Raw genomic sequence first — 21,279 nt, 5'->3', positions numbered from 1 at the left:
TCCAAAAGGCTTACTCCTCCTGCCGTTATTCAGCAAAACATTAGTTCTGACCTTAAGTTAAATCTAAGTACAGCGAGAAAGTTCCTTATAAAATTCCCACCTGTTTTCTAACTATAAATGACAAGTATTGTGTAGTCAGTTTTTTACCTTCCTTCTGCTGAAGTGCATTTGTTTGAGCTCTGAAAGTCTCTGTATACTTTATATCTGCTTCTTCTGATGGAGTCACATCTTCCTCTTTATATTCCTGGTGTGATGCTGATACACCGTCGTCGGTTTTACAGCTCTGGATTTTTTTCCCCTCGATAGCAGGAAGTTTGCTTCCTCTCACCTCCTCAGCTGTGGGTGCCTGGTGAACCTTCCCTTCAACTGCAAGCACCTCTTTACTTCTATCAATCTGGTTTAAACAGAAAGGAGAGAGCCTTAACAGTTCAATCAAACAAAAGCAGTCTCAAAACAGCACAGGCTTTCTGCACTGACTATAGTGCAATACACTACCCACTAATTAAATCTGATTTCCAGTAGTTATTTGTTATATGATCCCTCTGGGTTTTGATTCTGGGCCTACTGAATCAATGTAACTTCTGCCATAAACTTCAGCAGGAATCAGATCAGATGGGAGAGCCAACACTTTTGCAGTGTTCAGATCCTGGAGTTGGGCTCAGATTTTTCCACGTGCTGCCTGCCACCCTGACTGAGACAGGCAGATGAGCACGTGAAACCAGCCTTAACCACCAGTTACCAAAAAGAAAGGTTGCTATAAAAACACAGGCTGAGATTTTAAAAACCTGCCGCGAGGTTCTAGGTGCCCAGTTCCCATTAATAGCAGCCGTGGCTTAACTGGGAATTTTCAAAAGGGTTTATTTGATTTGTTTTTTTTTAACTTCTAGTCATTCACAGCACAACCTAAAGGCGAGACAGGATCATCCTGCCCTGAGAGCAAGCCCAGGGCCGTGGGTTAGTCGTGAATCTCCACCTTAATCAGCAGCACGTCTGCGAACTTCTCCGGGGCTCTGCTCTCTCTGCTCTTCCCGGGCGCCGCGTCGTGCAGGACGCTGATCTGCATCAGCTCCACGTCATGAAACGTGTAAATGCCTTCCTGGAGGCTGATGGCCACCGCCGTGGGGCCGTCCTGCGGCGCGCCGACGCCGACGCCGCCCCGGGGCTCGGCCTCCTCCCCGGCCTGCAGCTGCACGGGCCGCAGCGTGAGCAGCTGCTTCCCCGGCTCCCCCGCAGGCGGGGCCCACGCCGGGCCCTCCCCGCCTTGCAGCAGCACCTGGGCTGGGGCTGGGGAGATCGCGCCCCCGGGGGACGTGGCTGCCCCTCTGATTTGGGTGAAGGGCTCGGCGGGCGCTTCCATCGCGGCCGGCAGCCAGCAGAGGAACGCACGTGGGGACCGCCTGCATCCGGGGACCCCCCGTGCAACCCCGCACCCACCTCCCTTCCCTTCCCCCTACGGGCCCGCACCTGCGGGCGGCGCACGTGGCCGGGGCCCGCCGTGTGGGCGGGGCCTGCGGGGGGCGGGGCGAGCACGTGGCGGAAGCGCGCGGCCCGGGGCCGGATGCTCCGTGCGGCCCGCACGTGCTGCTCGTGCCTCGTCCCGCCGGGCGAGGGAAGGGTCAACCCTCCCCGAGCTTGAGGAAGGTGCCGGGGTCGCAGTCACGGCCTTGGCTCGGTGCGGGGCTGCCAAAGCACGACCGCACGCAGGATCCTTGTGAGCTGACCTGCGGTGAATGTACCTCCCTCGGATGAGATGGGTTAGGGTTGGGGGGTTTTTTTTTTTTGCATATCTGACACTTAATTGCATCAGGCAGTACCGGTAGCTTTTTTTTTTTTTTTTTTTTAATTACTTAGGTGCAGACATCCGTGATCAGGGATGTATGTGGCCGCTGTGTTGTTCTGAGACAAAGAAATGCAAAAGTCAAGAAGTCTTGGGTTGGGAGGCGATAGCTTTTATTAGACCAACTGAGCTGGTCTGATACAATTGCAAGTGTATTAGACTGACTGAGTCACAGCCTTGGCTTGGTGCAGAGTCTAAAACTGCAATTAGACCAATTCGACCGACTGGTATTAGACCAACTGAGTCGAAAACTGTAATGAGTCTTAAAATTGCAATTAGACCAACTGAGTCTAAAATTGCAACTGGTCTAAAACTGCAATTTCTCAGTTGGTCTAATAATAAAAGATAGCATTTTGGAACCAAGCGTTCTAGGATTTTGGCAACCTCCACGATCTGCCTGTCCGTTACTGGTGTGCGCTGCATCTTTCTGCTCCACCTTCCGCTTTGTAAGGCAGTTGAGTTCTGTTTAGCTACATCATAATTACCAGCAGAAAGGGTAACGGGGAAGCAGCCGGCCATGGGCTGGGGTTAGAGGTTTTGGAAATCACGGGAGGGAGTCAAGTTTTAGGGCTGCTATCTCCCATCACTTCCCAGGACTCTCGCAGCGGCTCTAAAACTGACGATCTCCCTTCGTAAGCATCCTGCAACCATTAGAAGCCTGGACAAGGACAGAGGCTTGTCAGGTTCCTGCTACAACAGGCACAGGGATGAGTACTCCAAAACGTGGTTTAAATCCAGGGTGGCCAACCTGTGCCGTGAGCAGCAGCTTTGTGTGGCACATGGCAGGACAGGGAAGGGACAGCAGATACAGGAAGAAGCAGGAAGCAGAGCAGGAGATCATGCAGGACAGCAGATATGGGAAGAAAGATCAAGCAGAGCAGGAGATCGTGCAGGACAGTGGATATGGGAAACAGAGAGCAGAGCAGTAGATCCAACAAGGAGCGTGGAGTAGGGAGCAGAAGGTGGAGCAGCAGATCAGGCAGAAGAAGGGGATCCGAGTAGCACTTAGGGAAGGTGCAGCCTTAACTTGTGGCCTCCACTGGTTTAAATTAAGTTCCAGAAAGTTCATACTCTTGAATAAATGCTTAGCATTATTTCAGTTCCAGCAAATGCACTTAAACAGGGCGCTGTGTTACTGAATACATTTAGCTACTGTGCATCCAGGAAGCATGCATTTCATATTCTGCAAAGTTATTATTTAATTTTATTTATTCCTATTAATAACAGTAGGTGCAATATAACATAAATGAAAGCGCCAAAGATCTAATGATCATGTTGCAAGGGGACACCCACAGTGTCATCACCACTGGAGATCCATGTGGGTTCAGGGATCCACTACCTGGCGCAAGCTATAAGAGAGGGAGATAATGTTGCATACACAAAAAAAAATGAACCTCGTGACCATACTGATTTTAGGATATTAAATGCACAGGGCCCTATCCTCAGAGACTGAAATCTGACAATGCCTGTTCATTCCTATTTTGCCAAAATCAAGTTACCCCTTAGGCACAAGCCAAAAGGCAGAAACCAAAATACAACACCAAACAGCAGTAAGATGTATCTCATTGTATTTTACCATTTATAAATGCAGATAATTTTAAACCATTAAGTTTTTTTTGTTAAGCGGACAGCTCAAAGGCAAAGCAATTATTTACTGCTTATATACTACCTTTGTGATTTAGGGGAATACCATTTCAATTGGATATTACATTGTGTACACTCAATGGCAGCTGCAGGCTTGTACTTCTTGCATGTATTAAAATCTCTTCAGATTGCTGTGGTGTATGTCATTACAATAGGTAGCTGAGGGGCAGTGAGGAAAAAAGACATTTTTAAAATAATATAGCTTCCTTTAGGTCATTTTAATGAGCTGCTTTGCACTTCCAACAGTCATCAGCATCAAGTCTGTCTTGCTTTTTACTTTTGCATTATTAATCCATGCTGTTTATTAAGGGTCTACCATTATTATAATTTCAAATTGATATTTTCAAGGATTGGTAACTCCAGTTTAGAATATCGCTTCAGTGAATTCAAGGGAATCACTTGGATCAATGATCCACAAACTGAATAACGAAGTTTTGACACTATAGAGGCTGCAGTGCTCATTACAGTCTATTGATTAAACCATCTCTACAATTACCAATACTGTCTACTGTATTATCTACATCTAAGTACAACCAGACGGCTTCTTACCCACTACTCTTAATACTCCATTTCACACTAGCTGACCAAGAACATGCATTAATGTCATGAACAAAGTGTGTTTTTTAAACATCTTTTTAAGGGAAGGGTAAACCTATTCTGCATGGTCCATTGCTAATTGAGAAGTTTATGGAATTTCAATAGTTCACAACTTTTTGTCAAACTATCATGTAAAGACAAAGAAAATTCAGCTACAAACACTGAGAAATTGTTGCTGAGAATCTAGCAATGCACAATAGGAAACATATGCAGTTAAAATTCGAAGTAAATGGACCAAATTCTGGCTGCCAGCTTGACCAAGATGAGGCAGCAAACTTTGGTCCAAGGAGGGCTGTTACTGAGGATAAGCAGCTTGATTGGCTTTTGCAATCTACTTTTTGCACTTTGGCATAAGTTAAGATCAGGGCACCAGTCCAGATCGTCCACCTTAATTCTGAATACGCCGTCCTTTGTGGACTGGAGATCCTTCGTATTCATTCCCTATAGATTACTTGTAATGAGAATATCACAATTATGATCCATCATAAATATCCTTGATCTTCAAAGTTATGAATGCCTTCAGTTTGGTTCCTGACGTCCTCTGCTTTTTGGCAGTAGGCTCTGGGGAACGGAGAGCCTGTGCAATCCAATCAGTGCCTGGTGCACCACATACCTTCCCTGCACATCTTGGATGGGCTCTCATCCAGCCTCCAGTGGCATCAACAGAAAGTTTCCCAATGACTTCAATGGTTTTGGTTTGGGCCCAGGGCTCACGTAACTGTGAAGCAATAAGACGTGATTTAATGAAGAATCTGTGACCCGTCAGAGGTCAGGACAAATTGGGATGATAATAGCAACAGACTGAGTCAGTTAAGGGAAAGATAAGCAAACAGGCCATCCCCACTGGACCTCAAGCACTGAGCAGAACCGCTCCAAACCTGTTCAGCTGCTCAGACTAGTGCAGTTTATGAAATTCTTTCTTGGCAAACCAAAGTCCATCCTAATTCAAGTTATGCCTTCTGTTTAACCTGTACAAAAACCTCAGCTAATCTGCTCGCCTGCTGTGACTTATTTTGTGGGGGATTCATCTTTGGTAGCAGTTTCAGCACAGTGGCATCTGGGAAGATTTTCATAGTCATCTTCCTTGAGAGTGCTGCTTTTCCCCGTTGCCTGATCTCTGCCATATTTATAGCGTACCTTTTGTTTTGGTATCTGAGTGCCCCAGCACTGGTTGGAATAGCATTCATCTCCGTGCTTTTGACACTAAGCTCAATGGCAAACATGTCCTTCCTCACCATCACCTGGTTTGTAAAGATATATAGGACTCGATTGTGACTTGGATTACCTACCTGAACAATACACTTGTAAGCATGACCATCTTCCCTTGCAGTTACATAAGCACCAGTAGGTCCTTGGAGCTAAGCATTTAAGTGGGTCTCTACTTGTTCTGTTGCTCCCTCCCCAAAGCAAGTGATGGATAGAAGAGGAGGCTAGCAATAAAATTACAACCGTCTTGCCACAACAAAATTGAAGCAAGGAGAAGCTAGGATTCAGAGGTGTGTGTCTCAGGCATAATACTTCCTTGCACCAGGCAATGTATGCACCATACCTTGTTGAAGTCTGTGCTAAAGGCATAGTCGGGTCTTAATTTCACAGGTTGCTCTCCTTCTTGCCTTTATCCCAACGTCTAAATTGGGTTGGGGAATGGGAAACATCCCTTTTTAAGCACTATGGGTGGGCTTTTTAAAAACACTGAAGAGAGTTTTATTAAAAGCCAGTAGGAGTTTTGCTCTGAAATCACATTTGTGCTTTTGAGAATCCCACCCAATGCTATTAATGATTATAATTATATAGCACTATGAACCTACATGGCCCCTCACAGGACATAGATATGGTATAATATTAGATTGATGTGAAATGTATACAAGAGCAAGGATTTAATATAAGCTCTATATAGCTGAAAGCCCTGAGGGGGAGGGATGATTGCACACAGATTGAACAGGAAAGTTTTGGGTTTTTTTTTAACCATAAATTGAAACTTGCCTACCAACCTTTTCATCAGGTGCCCCTTTAGAAGCCTTGAATCCAAAGCATCCATGCAGTGACGGATAACTTTTAGCATCTTGTCTGGAAGATACCAGATTAAGTTGTTTAATTCATCTTTTGCAATAGACGTTTCTTCGGGAGACACCTGATTTCCAGCGTTCTGCAGGAAGAGGGTATCACGACTATAGACCTTACTTGCCCCTCAATGACAACACGTCTAAATAGCTAAGAAACACTTTTTTTCTACAGATTGTATACACATGGGTCAATGCTTTCTCTGCTTATTTGTGCAGGAGTCCCAGAGTGACCAAGTTGAGAAAGCAGAGGTTTTTCCCACTAACTTTGATTTAATGAGAGAAAACATGCTAGGGGCAGGCAAAGGTGGATTCCCACAAACACAGAGGGAGGATGTACAAGTAGAAAGAGATAGTAAAGGTTTAACTCGGCTGATGAAAGAAGCAGGTTTCAAGGATGCCCATGTTTCCTTGCTTTTTTATCACATTGTTAATCTTTAATCAGGAACACAGTTCTGAGAAGTGCCTGGCTGGGTGACCATCAGCTCTCGGAAGTTAATGAAAGTGCCAGCAGATGAGACTGTCTCGTCCTTGTTCAAAATATACCCATGAATTACGGGCACAGCCCAAAGGAGTTCAAATTCTGCCTCCACGTTGAAATGAACCCAGAGCAAGTGGGTATTGACCTTGCAAAGTCAGCATTAATGCGTCCCTGTGTCCTGGATGACAAGGGTTCCCCGCGTAGCTACTAACGTAGTAGCTCGTCTTGCTACATGGACACTGAAGTCACCCAGGAGTTGTGGGGACAGGTCTCTGTTAACACAGAGGACTCCAGAAGTGTGCAAAACTTCTTCAGGTCTGATTCCGATCTCACTTACTTTGGTATAACTTCACAAACACTAGTGCAGTCACTCCTAATTTATGCCAACAGCTACATGGTTTTATGATCATTTCCCCTTCTCTTGTGGCAAACTACAATTTATAAAGACTATGACCAAATACATAGCAAACTCTTTCACTGATAAACAGCTAATATAGATGTAGATGTTTGCTGTGTACATGTTTGCCATGACACCTTCTCTGAATAAAAGAAGCCTCTTTCATGATCCACAAAGCCAACATTAATTTCTCCTTTACACTTTTTGTAAGTCCATAGATGTATCCAGAACACTTAATGGCTAAGTAACAGCGTGCTGCAATTACTTCTTTCGCTCTGCTCGTAGTGGTCTCACTGTTAGGCTCCCTTGGGCTGCCATTCATATCCATTTGTCTCATCTTGTAAAATCTCCTGGGCAGAGAACGCCTCTATTACATATTGGTGTCTGGTACAACGGGGCTCTATCTTCCAGGTGCCGCTGCAGTACAAATGACTAAATAATTAAGTGGTAAAGGTTACTAAATGGGTTACACTGTTTTCCAGTATTTGCATTATGCAAATCAGTCAAGATTAATTTGCACTTGTCAGTTTTTTAAGCCAATGTGATAAAAAGTTTCTCTTCAAATTGCATTAATTTGCTTCTGAATGATGTCAGGCTTCTAGATCTGGATACTGGTGTATGATCAAAAGCAATAGGTTCAAGAGAACCAGTGTGCCATGATGAGAAATGAGAAAGTGTCTCCATGGTTCCTCTACCGAGATGTCGTTGCTAGTAAGTGGCTTGTCTTTGTGATAGGGACACCTCTTGGATGGGAATAACCTACCCTGGTCACCAGGCAGAAATGAAGGCAGGGTAGATTTGCACCTTATAGACTAAGTCAGAGATGCTTGAGCTTTCATGAGCCTGAGCTCACTATCACTCTCTTACCAGACAGAAATGCCTCCTTTAATTTAAAAGACCAGCAACAAAATCCCCACAGATTTTTTGAATTTATTCTTGTTGGTTTATTTCTATATGAAACATGTTTGATAGTTATTGCACGGTATCTAGATATTCAACTGGCCAATTAACACTTAATCAGAGCTTATCAGTACGCAGATAAAATGCTATCAGGTCAATGGCTTTTTCTACTGTTGATTTTCCTGAGGATGTCAGGCATAGGAACCCAGGGGGACCTAGTGCCTGACACAGGTATAACATTTGCCTTCTGACCTTTAGATGTAGCCAGGCTTTTATTTTTGCCTGGGCAGCTTATTTACTCTGCTGCTGTTGTTGCCAGTAGTACAAGGTGCTCAAAATCTTCACCGCAGCAATTTTCCTGTGGAGAATGTGAGATGAATCCTACTTAAAACAGAAGTAGTCTAGTTTCAGTCTAGTTTGTGTTGCTCATAAAGGAGAAAATAGGCTAGGGGTGAAGGGGGAAAACATTTTCCAAGGCTGCAGGATTATTACAATGGCTCCTCAAGATGCCCAAAGTCTATTGTCCCAAGCACCGTCCATGAACGGAGTGAGAACATAAAAAGGAAGCAGAATTTACTCTGTTTTACAGGAGAGAGAGCTTAGCCCCCGTCTAAACACTAACCTTACCAGGCCGGCTGCAGGGTCCTCAAGCATGCTGCTCTGCCTGGACTCCGAAACCAGAGGCAGCGTAGCCACTCAGCAATGCAAATTAGCCTGTGCATAATGGGTCCAGTTTCCAATTTAGCAGTGTATTAGTGGTTGCCGCTACAGGCAGGGTAAATTTAGTATTCCAACCTGGCCTACGGTCCAAAGAGATAAAGCCTGCCCTGACCTGTGGCAGAGGTGCAAGGTGAATCCATCTCCAATTCAGCTGTGTACCCTGAGCGAGCTGGCAAGGAGGGGAAAGAAACAGGCAGCCGGTGGGTCAAATCAAAGGTAAGAAGAGCTGAAGATGGATCAAGAGAAGTAAAGGAATGAAGCAGATATTAAAACGAATGAATACTAGCATGTTGCCAGTGAGTTGGACAATGCTGCATAATACTAAAGTGACAGCTGGCAATGGGGAGCTGTGGGCACAGTGAGAAATACAGGTAAAGGATTGGTGGGGAGTTAAAATCCAAGTGACTGCAGGGGCGCTGGAGGCTGCCATTTCATCCTGGAAGAAAAAAACGAACCCAGGGAAGGAGCCAGGGAATTTTCATTCCCTAAAGAAAACCAGGCAATGTGAAATCTTGCTCCCAGCACAAAGCCGGAGGCGCCCTGTCACTTGGCCTTCCCGGAAGCCAGAAGTTTTTTTCAGAGGAAGAATTTATCCAGTATTTTTAGCCACAGTTTAACAACTGCAAAAGTTAGTGTGGAGAGAGTTATTGTCTGCCCTGTCCGCAGGCAGGAGTGGGGAGGTCCAGACGGGGTTGCCAGCTGCAAACAATTCAGCTATGCGGTGAACATGGATTCCCCTCCCGGGTGACTTCAGCAGCACTGACCTTCCCTTGTAAACGTGAGCCGCGATGCCATCTGGGCCGTGTACAACTGAACTGAGCAGCTGCTACATAGGGAAACACGTAGCCTTAGGCTGACTGCTTTCTACTCTGCCTGGTGCAGCTTGGCCCTTCTCTGCCGACTGCAGCTATGCCATGCATCCAGCCAAAAGAATGCATTAGCCATGCAAAGAGTCTCCCCAGTAACACTTTGCATAGCAAAAAGCCAGATAATCTGTAGAGCCTCATTACCAGCCGGCTCTCAAAAAGCTTCCACGTGCCATCCAGCCTTCCCTCTGTCTTATGTGCAATAGGTCTGAGACAGTAACTCTTTATCTAAATCCCCCGGGTAGCATTAGGAGAATTCCAGCCCTCACACCTGATGAAGAGGTTAAATATAGCTGACAACTGTCCAGATATTGATTCCTACAGAGGCCATTATCCTTATATTGATGCCAGTGCCCTCACACACATGTCAAATCAAGTAAAAGATAGGACTGATCTGTAAAAGACTCCCCAGGAAGTCCCAAGGGCACCTGCCTGGGAAGAACAAGCAGGACAATCCTGAGCCAGCCCCGTCTCTAGGTCTCCCAGGCTGGGAGGAGTACACAGCCATGCTGACAGCTGCTAAATGATCCAACAGACCCAGCCGTGGTAGAGTGCGACCCTTCTGCAGGTGTGACACCTAACTGGAAAGATCAGCTTCCATGCAGACGCTTTTCTTGTGACGAGCAGGGATCCTGGTTCTCTCTGATCATGGAAAAATGTGGATTTGGGGTTGCTTGTTTTTTTAACCAAAAATTGGGGATTTTTTTTAAAATCGGAGAAAACCAGGATGCCTGGTACTGAGCTACCACAAAAAGTGTTAATGTATGAACACTCAGGTGTTGAGTATTTGTGCTGACTACACTGCAGGCTGTTGCCTTCTCTTGGGGTGTTGGTAGCTATCCCCATTTCAGGGCTGATTTGCAGCCTGTGTTGGCTGCCCACATCTCATGTAGCAATACGGGAGGGAGCTAACGGCACTGGGACTTTTCCCCATGCAACAAGTGGCACGTTCTTGCTTCAAACCGGGTGGCAGATTGATACCACCGGGAGTCTATGCTGAGGTTTAATTCCCTGAGATACAACCTCTTGTGGTCTCCTGCAGGGCAACACCACAGCAACTGCTCCTATAACAGGGGTGGGCAAAATGCAGCCTAAAAAAATTTAGAAAATTAATATTTATCTGCCCCGGTTGCCTGTCATGCGGCCCTCGATGGCTTGCCAAAACACAGTAAGCGGCCCTCTGCCCAAAATAATTGCCCGCCCCTGTCCTATAACATGGCAAATGATTGAGTCTTTTGAGAGAGAAAGAGGCCCAAGAGTCTTCCTCCTTCCACCAGCCAGAACCATGGGGTTGCTGTGGCTGCATTTTCCTTTTTGGCATGATTTGCTTACCTCACATTAGAAAAACTTCAGCATGGCCAGCAGAGAGGTGAAGAAACCAGGGAGGCAAATGAAGATGAAATGACCAGCCCACTTGATTTCCCAGCACCACTGTAAAGCTACACCAGATACTTGCAGATGCCTCCGCTGTCTGAAAAACTCACCTTGCGTCTGTGCCAGGTGCCAAACTCATGTTGCCTTACGGGGTCTTCTGGCATATTAAAATGATCCAGCAACCTGAGTAAGATGGACAATGCAATCACATTTAGGGTGAAAGGAAAGGGGAGAGGAGGGAAGCATTGTCATGCCAGCTGCGCTCCCTTTCCTCTCTCTTCCCAGAGGCCTATTTCCTTAGCCACGGATGGATCTGCAGCAGAGACGTAGTTCTTACGAGCAGCACAACTGCATGCAGATAGCAGGGTACGTCTCCACCAGTTTTAAACAAGGAGCGGACGGACAACTGTCTGGTGCCGCGCAGAATCACTGCTGAAAGAACGAGGGAGAAAACGACAGCAGTGTAAGGCACACAGATGCCAGTTTTGTGTCCGCAGCCTCCAAAAGTGCAGCCATTTGCTAAGTGCACCAAGCTATTACTGGCTTCCCTGCCATATGGTAGCAAGGGCCCATTTTGTATGCAATTTAAGACACACACTTCATATCTCAGTGGCCAAACCCCGCTTTTAGAAAATGAGAATACTAACACTTACTCTCCCCAGTCCCTTTCCCATTTTGTCCATATATGTTAGAAGCTCAGAGGGCTGGAAACCATCTCTGACTCTGTGTTCATACACCAGTTACAACTGGGCTTGATCTCAATTGGGCACTGCCATAATGCAAAGAAAAAAACGTAGCCCTGAAACAACCCTCACAAGTCAGCTGCATACGAGTCCAGATTAATCCATTCCAAAAAAGCTCAATTGTCAAGATAAAAGACACGTCACCCCAGAACATTTTTTGTGTGACAATACCTGAAACAATGAGCTTTGTGAAGAATGCAGAATTTCTAAGTAGTATTATGTGCTATTAGTGATTTTCAACTCTCAGCGAGATTGCTTTGTTGCACCTGTGTCTGTTTGCAATGATGAAGCCTAAAACTTTTGTCTCACACTTTTCCTGAGTAGCTAAGAGCCTTTAAATGTATTGTACTAAGCTCTGCTAAGTCACTCCTAAATTGAAGCACTCAAAACCTTTATTTTGAACAGTGTGAATGGTGTCCATCAAAGCAGACATCTTGAAAACACTCCTTTCAAGGCACTTATTGAACACTATCATCTGGAAATGTCAGATTCACACTCATTTAAATAATTTGACAGCTTCCAAGAAGATACCTGATGAGCATCACATTTAGGTGTCAAAAAAGTACAGAGAAGAAGTGCCAAAAAAAAAAGTTCCATCCAAAGGATTTGTATTCAGCCATTAGAAGAGATGTATTGTAGTTCAGTTACTACAAAAAAAGCATTTCCGTTTAAATGGAAAATAACATTTACATTTAAGATGCTTTACAAAAAGGGCTTTTTCCCCATTGAATTCATTGCTAGTGAAGTTTGCCAGCCTGGTGGATTCCTGGAGAGAGGAGCCTTCTGGTTAGCCAAGATCCTGGTCAGGACAGGCCCAAGTTAATATTGGCCCAATATGAGACATATAGGTTTGATTCCCAGCGATTGCCATAACTTCCACGGACATCACTGGGATCATAGGCGCACTGGAAAAATCAGACCTCTGTAATGTCTGAGGTTGGGCTGCAGAAATTGAAGCCTCCAAACTCAGAAGTTTCTTTAGAAAATCTTGGCCCTAATATTTCTGTGCTCTTCATTATTATTCCTCTGTAACATGGGAATAATAACGGCATGCGTCACAGAAGGGTTATGATACTTTGTGCCTGTCATATGCTTCGAGATTCGCAGAGAAGCAAGCGTTACTTTGATAGTTGTGGTTCTAAACTTTCTGGGATGGATATTGGTGTTCAAACCCTGCTGGCTTCACATGTAACAAGCTTGAAAGCCTTCATATAATATCTAGTGGACATACGGTCATGTCCCTGTGCTACACACTTGATAATTAGCATCTGCCCAGAAGAAGCCCAATTATATAGCAGGACTGGGGGAGGTTAGGATTGCAATACAGGGAAGTTTGCACATCTGGGTCCTGAATTCCAGCAGCAAAATTGAGAGGGGCAAACAGGGCAGCAGCTCAGGTATCACCTTTGGCAGGGGAGATAGCAAAATAGCTGTACCATACTAGTGGCGGGACACACCACCACCGTTGGCATCACAGCAGCCAGAACTACCCCGTGTACTGGCACTGCCTGGGGGTAGACCTGCCCTGCTGCACCTCTGGTGAACACGAGGAAGTTTTGTGTTTTTCCTTTTCTTTTCCTCCTTTCCCCGCCCCCCAAACAAGCTTACATTTGCCCCGACACCCTGGTAGATCAGTCGTTCAGGTAGTTGCTGATATCCTACTACACAGCATCGTGAGGATTTACAGTCCTGGAGAATCTCTGTCTGGCACATGTGGAAGGGTCTTGCGTAGACTTATACATAATCTAATTTCTGCCTTTCCAACACTCAAAGACATTCATGAGCCAAAGTAATTTTGGTACAGCTCTTCAGAACTGCATGCTGAAAATTAGATGCAGTCCCCCTGGGTGTGTATATTCCCCACCAATTACTGCTTTATTGGGATAAAGGTTGAACTTTATCCCACTATCAGGCTATACTTTCAAGGTGAGTAAACATACCTTGGACAAGCCTCCAGTTCACAACCAACTGATAGGTGCGATGGGACCTGGTGCGCTGGACTCTGTTGCTTGTCACTACCAGGAGCGTTCCCGGTTCCAGCCACTCATTGTGCTCAACCTTTCTCACATATTCAGAAGTTATGACGCTTTTTGCATTGAGGCAAAATTAGGTCAAAGTTTAGCCAAATGAGCACCTTTCGTAACTGCTTAAAACAACAAATCCAGAGGCTGAGAATCACTGCCTCCGACACTCATTAATCAGGTCTGTTAAATGATTACCTGTCCAGGCTTCTTGTCAACCAGTGTTTGCGATAATAGCCGTCTGCGGCAGCATCCTAAGAAACATCTTTTAGTGACATAGGGGACAGGCCTCCCTCACCCCATCGAAGTGGGAAGGTCTCCAGCGCACAAGGGGTATTTAAGACAGCAGAATGACTCCTCGGAAAGGAAAGAGTACAAGAATACTCCAAAGCGATCCCAGTGCAAGTAGTTGGAAGAGACAACACAATCTTCTCCGAACTCAAATTCAAGAACTTTCAGGGGGCTCAAATTCAAGGAAAGTAAGTAGACCATCTATAAATGAAACATGCCTTTTCCCACGGGTGTATATTTATCCGTAGGTGGTGAGATTCTCTCCCAGATCATAACCGTTGGCACATAATCAAATCTAACACATGACAAAATTGAATATGGCATATCTTTTTTCTTTTTACAGCTGAATTGTGTTTTGGAAAGCACATTCATTTTCTTAGGAATCATGTAACAGCATAACTGTTTGATCTTAGGTTGCAACCTGCATTTCATGCCGACCAGCAAGAACTACCACAATCAACAAATAATGCCTCCTCAGCTGAAGACTCAGTTGAATATCACTTCAAAGGTGATCAAGGGGGATTTGGAAAGTCTGAATCAGGATGTGAGAGGCTTCATTGAAAGCAATGCCAAGCTTTGCCAGCCTGATAGCATCCATATCTGTGATGGCTCAGAGGGAGAGAACAAAAAAATCCTGGCCCTCATGGAGGAACAAGGCATGATCAAGAAGCTGAGCAAGTATGAGAACTGGTAAGTGATAGACATTTTCAAAATTCATTAGTGTTTGCTGCCCATGAACATTTGCATACGTAGGAATGATGCTCAGGAAATGTAAATGTGTTTCCACATTTTTCTTCCCAAGCTAATTCCAATTTTTCAACTGGAATATCCATACGTTACCATCACTCTCTTGGTTAGTTACAGAAATCACCCAGAGTCCCATGAACAGAGACAATATTATGTGACCATACCCAGGCACCAATATAAGAAAGGTGCAAGAATAACAGCTGTCAGGTCCCTGCCACCTGTCTAGCTACTGCCTCCTGGGATGCAAAACCTCCACGTTACATCTCTGTTGCGTGACTCATGGAAGGAGTCATTAGCAATGTGTAGCAAACAGAGTAAACACAGATTTTGAAGAATGCCACTGTTCTAGTCAAAAGTGTTTATTTAAATACTATTTTGATGGCATTCAAAATGCCCTGTAGTTGTTCAAATATTATTCATAAAAAACACATTATTCACATCATGCTGATGAGTTTGACTGTAACTTATTTGGCAAATATTTTGCTCAACTATTCCACTGCCTCTTCCCAAATAACCCACGTGAAATGAGAACGTTAATGACAATTAAGCATTTGGGAATGACTTATAGATCAAGATTTATTCACTGAAGAAATCTGCAAGGAATTTTGAATAACTAAGAAACACAAGAATTTTGCAATCTGTTTGCAGGGTATTTGTGGGGGAAAAGGGCAAAATTCAACGGATAAATTATTCACCGTTAATTATATGCTGAGCGCTGCAGCAATGATGATTATGACAGTCTGACTAGAACACTTTTGCTCTAATTGAAGATTTCCCTGCACAGTTGAAAACATAGGACAATGCGCTCAACTATAAATAGTCTAAACAAAATAACTCTTTATTGAGCCATGATAATGCTTAGTAGTTGCATGGTGCAGCATCTCCACTCCAAGGTGCTTTCCTGAAGTAGTGGGCTAGATCTGAATTCCCCGTTTGCTCTAATACTGTGAGCACCTACACTGGTATTAAAAGTGTTTTCAGGATCTCCTTTTTCTGCGGGCATCATTCTGCTGTTTCCTATGTAAAAGTGGTGTAATCTTGGTTTATGTTGATGTAATATGTGAGAACAGGGTCAAATCTTTTAATCCCCCTCCAAAGCTTCTATAGCCCCCTTTTACAGATGGTAAAATTGAGGTAAAGGGAAGGTTATACATGCAACTACATTTTATGAAGTCCAGTGAGGTACCAGTCCATTCTACAATGTTTTAAGGTATTATCCATGACCAGTCCTTTATCCATATAATCTGTGTTTGCCTTGAAGATGTTGACTCTGTCACCTTTGTTTTACTCCTAAAAACACTGTAACTTGCTGCACCTAAAGTGAGCTCTGAAAGGATTAAGCACATACTTATGACTTTTAATCACTGAAGCAGTTTCCTAATCTCTGTTAAAATGTAGTTGGTTGGCTCTCACTGACCCAAGGGATGTGGCAAGAATTGAAAGCAGGACTGTCATCATCACTCAGGAGCAGAGAGACACGGTCCCAATCCCCAAGACTGGAATTAGCAAGCTGGGCCGCTGGATGTCAGAAGAAGATTTTGAGAAAGCCTTCAGCGTCAGATTCCCAGCGTGCATGAAAGGTGGGTTCAAAAAGAAAAATAATAGATGGTTTTTATAATACCACAGGCACCAGCAGTAATAATATCATAGCACAAATATACACATGGCTCCAATATTCACACTGGAGCATCACAGGGGAGGCCACTGTCCCATTGCACCGGGACCCAACATCCAGTCTCAAAGCTCAGCGCGTGCGTGCGTGCACACACACACACACACACACACACACACACACACACACACACACACACACGCTTATCAGTGCCTCCCAGGTAAACTATTCCTTTGGCTTCTTTTACAGAATGACAAAATGAAGCTTGGATTAGTGGGTGACTTAAAATGGAGGAAGGAGCCCAGGAGTCCTGACTCTGAGGGTCAAATCCTGTTCATCAGAGAGCCGTGTATTTACACCAGCATGAAATTTAGTCCCTAGTCCCCTGCTTCAATAGCCACTGCTGCCTACATAGCAGAGAAAACTGCTATCGGTCAAAGACAAAACCTTTTGCTATACATGCCGACAAATGGAAAGGATCTGATGTTATTTTTAGATATCATCAGAAACCAGATGTTTTTTAAATGTGGGGAACAGGAGGCTTTATAATGAGGATTGCTCCAATAGTTCGTGGTTTCCTCCCCATCCCTGTCCTGTCTCACTCACTTGGCACTGTTCCTGTTTCACAGGCCGTACCATGTATGTCATCCCCTTCAGCATGGGACCTATTGGGTCTCCTCTGTCCAAGATTGGGATTCAGCTGACAGATTCACCGTATGTCGTGGCCAGCATGAGGATAATGACCCGGATGGGAACAGCTGTCTTGGAAGCCCTAGGCAACGGGGAGTTTGTAAAGTGCCTTCATTCAGTTGGGTGCCCTCTTCCACTGAAAGGTTAGTAATAACAGCCACCATTCACTTTGGCCAATACTCAGGCAGACCTGTTAGAGGCGGCGAATTATCCCATAGCTGCCCACTGCAACTACTAGCGACCACTATCTTACTGGATGGAGAGCTGCCTGCTCCCCTGTGGCAATTGCTGTGTTCATGACTAGCACATTGTGTTTTACAGAACCACTGGTGAACAACTGGCCTTGCAACCCAGATTTGACTCTGATTGCTCACGTCCCCGATCGCAAAGAGATCATTTCCTTTGGCAGTGGTTACGGAGGAAATTCTTTACTGGGGAAAAAGTGCTTCGCTCTCCGAATTGCCAGCAGAATTGCCAAGGAAGAAGGCTGGCTGGCAGAGCACATGCTGGTAAGACCCGTTAAATCATAAGTCCATTTCAAAAAGCAATTAAACTGCAGAACAGCTCAACATGAGCTCCCCATGGCCTAATATTATAGGGTTCTGAGGTGCACAAATCATACAACATGTTTATCTAGAAACAGAGACCTGCTAATAAGTGAACATTTTAAAGAGGCATCTTCAAAAATAGGGAACCAAGCAAGTTTTTTACCTAATTATTTAGAGCCTGATTCTGAAAGTTGCTCCATACCTTCATGCCTGGGCAGGGGTCCAACAACTTTGAGCAGGGATCCATGAAAGTCAATATGCATGGCACAGCTTGCAGGACTGGTGCTACAGGTTGGAAAATTGTCTTTTAAATAATAAAGCAGGCCTGCACAAACACCTGCATTTTTGTAAGGACTTGCAGTTGGCTGTTACTTTTATGAGCAATCCTCTGTTCTCTGTCCACTTGAAACATTTGCATTTTACTGACATAAAATGCTCCTGGAAAGTGAATTTCCAAGTTGCGTGATAGGATACTCACGGCAATAAATACACGTGTACACGTTTTCCTGCCACAAATAGCACATGGCTTGTCTGATCAATCACAGCTGAGAAACTCAGCTCCAAGTCTGAGTATTTTTCATCTGCAAATGTTTGAATTGTAATATGCATTTGAAAAAATAAGGGATCCTCTCAGAGAGGAACTACTTGTCACATAAAATACAATTTGTGAATTAAAAAGATTGGCTCTATCATTACATCTTTTTTCTAGGGAAAAAAGCACGCTTGATTAAATGCTTGTCTTTACCATTTGCATTCTTTAAACTTGCAAAAATGCAAGGGGAAAAATTGACATATTCGTCAGTTGTGTTTGTTTTTCACTAGATTGTTGGCGTTACAAATCCAGAGGGTGACAAGAAGTATTTTGCAGCAGCGTTCCCTAGTGCATGTGGGAAAACTAACTTGGCTATGATGAACCCAACTCTGCCAGGGTGGAAAATTGAGTGCGTTGGGGATGATATTGCCTGGATGAAGTTTGATGAGCAAGGTAATCTTTTCTGGAATTGATGGTTGAATTGTTGCAGGCACCAGTCCTGCTTGCATTGAAGTCAGTACCTGCATTTCCTATGCTTTATCAATAAGATCTGGAACCAAGTCTGGGGCGAGGATGGGGAAGAGAGCTCCACTGGTGAACTGGGTTTTGTTTCCTTATTCACTGTCCCTTAAATTTCAGGTAATTTAAGGGCAATCAATCCAGAAAACGGCTTTTTTGGAGTCGCTCCCGGAACATCAGTAAAAACAAACCCCAATGCTATGAAGACAATTTACAAGAACACCATCTTTACCAACGTAGCAGAAACCAGTGACGGAGGCATATACTGGGAAGGCATTGATGAGCAGCTCGCACCTGGAGTGAAGCTGACATCATGGAGAAACAAGGAGTGGCTCCCAGAGAATGGTAATGTGGCATGCCCTTTGCATTTTCACCTTTGCATTTTCACCTCCTTTCAAGTGAATTTTGCAATCACAAAATATTTCTCATTTCTACAGGGGAAACCTGTGCTCACCCCAATTCTCGATTCTGCACTCCAGCCAGTCAGTGCCCAATCATCGACTCGGCATGGGAATCCCCTGAAGGAGTGCCGATTGAGGGTATAATATTTGGAGGCCGTAGACCTACCGGTAAGAGCTGCACTCAGTTATATGAAAGCTACAGTCCTGATCACTTTATGGATGTAATAGTCCTGGCAGAAACTGGGTATAAACATGGCTTTTATTACCACAGGTGCCCTGGTTATTGAGGGCAGAGGAATAACTAGATTAGCCTTTAACCACCACGTGTTCAGATGTGGCCACTGATGTTTCAGTGTTCAACTCAGAACACAGCACGCCACCAGACTCTATGCCTGAAGAAGGGTGTTTGTGCCAGAAAGCTTGCAAAGCACTGTTTAGCTGGTCTAATAAAAGATATCACATCTACCCAAAGAGGCTTGTCTGACAGTGCCACCTTCACACAGGTAGCAACATAATACAGATGACCTTAACCACAAAGCCATCCTTCTTCTTAATGCAATCAGCTGGGAACTGTAGAACTCCAAAAAACAGGTCCATGGTGTTGTAAATCAGTTGCCTAAAGATAAAGGCACTCCAAATCAGGCCACTTCTGAACATTTTGGCCTAAGTTCTTTTTTAGTAAAAGAGGGAGGGAATGAACTGAACAAAAAGCTAGAGAAAGAGGAACTGAAGTATATGGCTCGGTGCCCACTGCGGTAACTCAGGTAGCAAAATCTGCTGTTGCAAACCTTTCTCGCCCTTTAATTACAGAAGCTATTTTGCTCTCTACAGGTGTGCCTCTGGTATACGAGGCCCTTAACTGGCAGCATGGAGTATTTATAGGCGCAGCGATGAGATCTGAAGCAACAGCAGCTGCCGAACACAAAGGTAAATCAAGATCTAATTTGCTTTCCCATATCAAAAGTAGTCCCTGACTGTTGTTCACTACGAAATGAGCATATGCTAAAGTCTGGTTCTTGGGACATCATTTTGTAAACTGAGCATTTTTCACAATCCAAAATATTATTCTTGGTGTTAAAAAAAAAATCCTCAACTGAGATGCAGCAAATTAACCGCATGTGGGTCGTGCGCAGTAACAAAGCTGCGTGGCCCATTAGGTGCTGAAGTCTGAGCCGAAAGCCTTGATATTACAGCTCATGCCTGACCTCAGACAAGACGCTGAAATGTTCAGATTTGCCATGAGCCCATGGCAATGCAGGCTGGTTGTGAAAGCCTTTGGGCTCTGTTTTCAGAGCTGCTTCCGCTGAAGTCATGGGGGCTCAGCATTTCTAAGATGTAAGCTCACACGTTGTGCTGCAGCTTCTCCCTGTGGTAAAAGGCTCCCCACCTTCTCAGAGCCCTTTGGCCCAGATCCTCAGAAGATAGTTAGGTGCCTAAATCCCTTTGTGCATCTGAGCCTTTTTGCCTATAGGTGGATGTGCTACCTGAGGGCTAAGGATTGTATCACTGGCTCTGTGACACTGTTCTTATATTTCCTTGTTCATTCTCTAAACAGGTAAAATCCTCATGCATGACCCCTTCGCCATGAGACCCTTCTTTGGCTACAACTTTGGTAAATACCTGGCCCACTGGCTCAGCATGGCACACCGCCCAGCTGCGAAGCTGCCAAAGATCTTCCATGTTAACTGGTTCCGGAAAGACAAGACCGGGCAATTCCTGTGGCCTGGCTACGGGGAGAACTCCCGAGTGCTAGAATGGATGTTCAGCCGAATCCAAGGAAGAGACTGCGCCAAACTAACTCCCATAGGCTACATCCCTGCTGAAGGCGCCTTGAACCTAAAGGGTTTAGAAAACGTCAACACGGCAGAACTGTTCGAGATCTCCAAAGAGTTCTGGGAAAAAGAAGTGGGAGAAATCAAGAAATATTTTGAAGATCAAGTGAATGCTGACCTCCCCTATGAAATAGAAAGAGAAGTTCTTGCACTGGAGCGGAGGTTAAAACAGCTGGAACTCACTGAGATGCATTTGATCAATCCACACCAAAGGATGATAACAAACAATTTGCTGAATCATTAGTGATAGCAAAACAATGCATGAATAGGGGGGATATTCAGTGGAAAAATAGGAATTTTAAATCTCATTCTGAAATGAAGAATCTGGGTAGCTTACCTAGAATAAAGGGCCACTCCAGAAGGAACTCCTGGCCCAGGGATTAACAATTACATATGCGAAATAATTCACATTATTTACCACAATTGCCCATGCCTTCCCCCCCCCCCCAATGATATAATGTACATGC

General features: G+C 44.6%; 2 protein-coding genes and 1 long non-coding RNA gene across 5 annotated transcripts; 1 reads left to right on the top strand and 2 right to left on the bottom strand.

Moving 5' to 3' along the window:
- Positions 1–85: 85 nt before the first annotated feature.
- On the bottom strand, positions 86–1,357 carry LOC109292374. The gene is made up of 2 exons (XM_019509765.1): positions 974–1,357; positions 86–394 (listed from the first exon to the last, which is right to left on the bottom strand). Exons 1-2 carry the CDS (start codon positions 1,355–1,357, stop codon positions 86–88), a joined length of 693 nt encoding a protein of 230 aa, XP_019365310.1.
- Positions 1,358–3,388: 2,031 nt separating this feature from the next.
- Positions 3,389–13,778, bottom strand: LOC109292648. 3 transcript variants are annotated; one of them, XR_002096161.1, is made up of 5 exons: positions 13,560–13,778; positions 10,987–11,059; positions 8,749–8,805; positions 8,262–8,341; positions 3,389–6,145 (listed from the first exon to the last, which is right to left on the bottom strand). It is a non-coding gene; the product is annotated as an uncharacterized LOC109292648 (long non-coding RNA). The 3 variants fall into 3 exon arrangements; XR_002096160.1 differs by having other exon boundaries at positions 3,389–8,341; XR_002096162.1 differs by lacking the exon at positions 8,749–8,805 and having other exon boundaries at positions 3,389–8,341.
- Positions 13,779–13,998: 220 nt separating this feature from the next.
- Positions 13,999–21,216, top strand: PCK1 (phosphoenolpyruvate carboxykinase 1). Its single transcript, XM_019510197.1, has 10 exons — positions 13,999–14,121; positions 14,347–14,621; positions 16,077–16,258; positions 16,920–17,123; positions 17,302–17,489; positions 18,351–18,513; positions 18,700–18,924; positions 19,017–19,148; positions 19,812–19,907; positions 20,536–21,216. Exons 2-10 carry the CDS (start codon positions 14,362–14,364, stop codon positions 21,054–21,056), a joined length of 1,971 nt encoding a protein of 656 aa, XP_019365742.1. The 5' UTR covers positions 13,999–14,121; positions 14,347–14,361; the 3' UTR covers positions 21,057–21,216.
- The last annotated feature ends 63 nt before the right edge of the window (positions 21,217–21,279 follow it).

Source organism: Gavialis gangeticus, unplaced genomic scaffold, assembly GCF_001723915.1.
Source record: "Gavialis gangeticus isolate Ggan-Ray unplaced genomic scaffold, GavGan_comp1, whole genome shotgun sequence".
NCBI lineage: Eukaryota > Metazoa > Chordata > Crocodylia > Gavialidae > Gavialis > Gavialis gangeticus.
The sequence above is the reverse complement of the archived record's forward strand: the minus strand, read 5'-3'. Positions and strand labels throughout refer to the sequence as shown.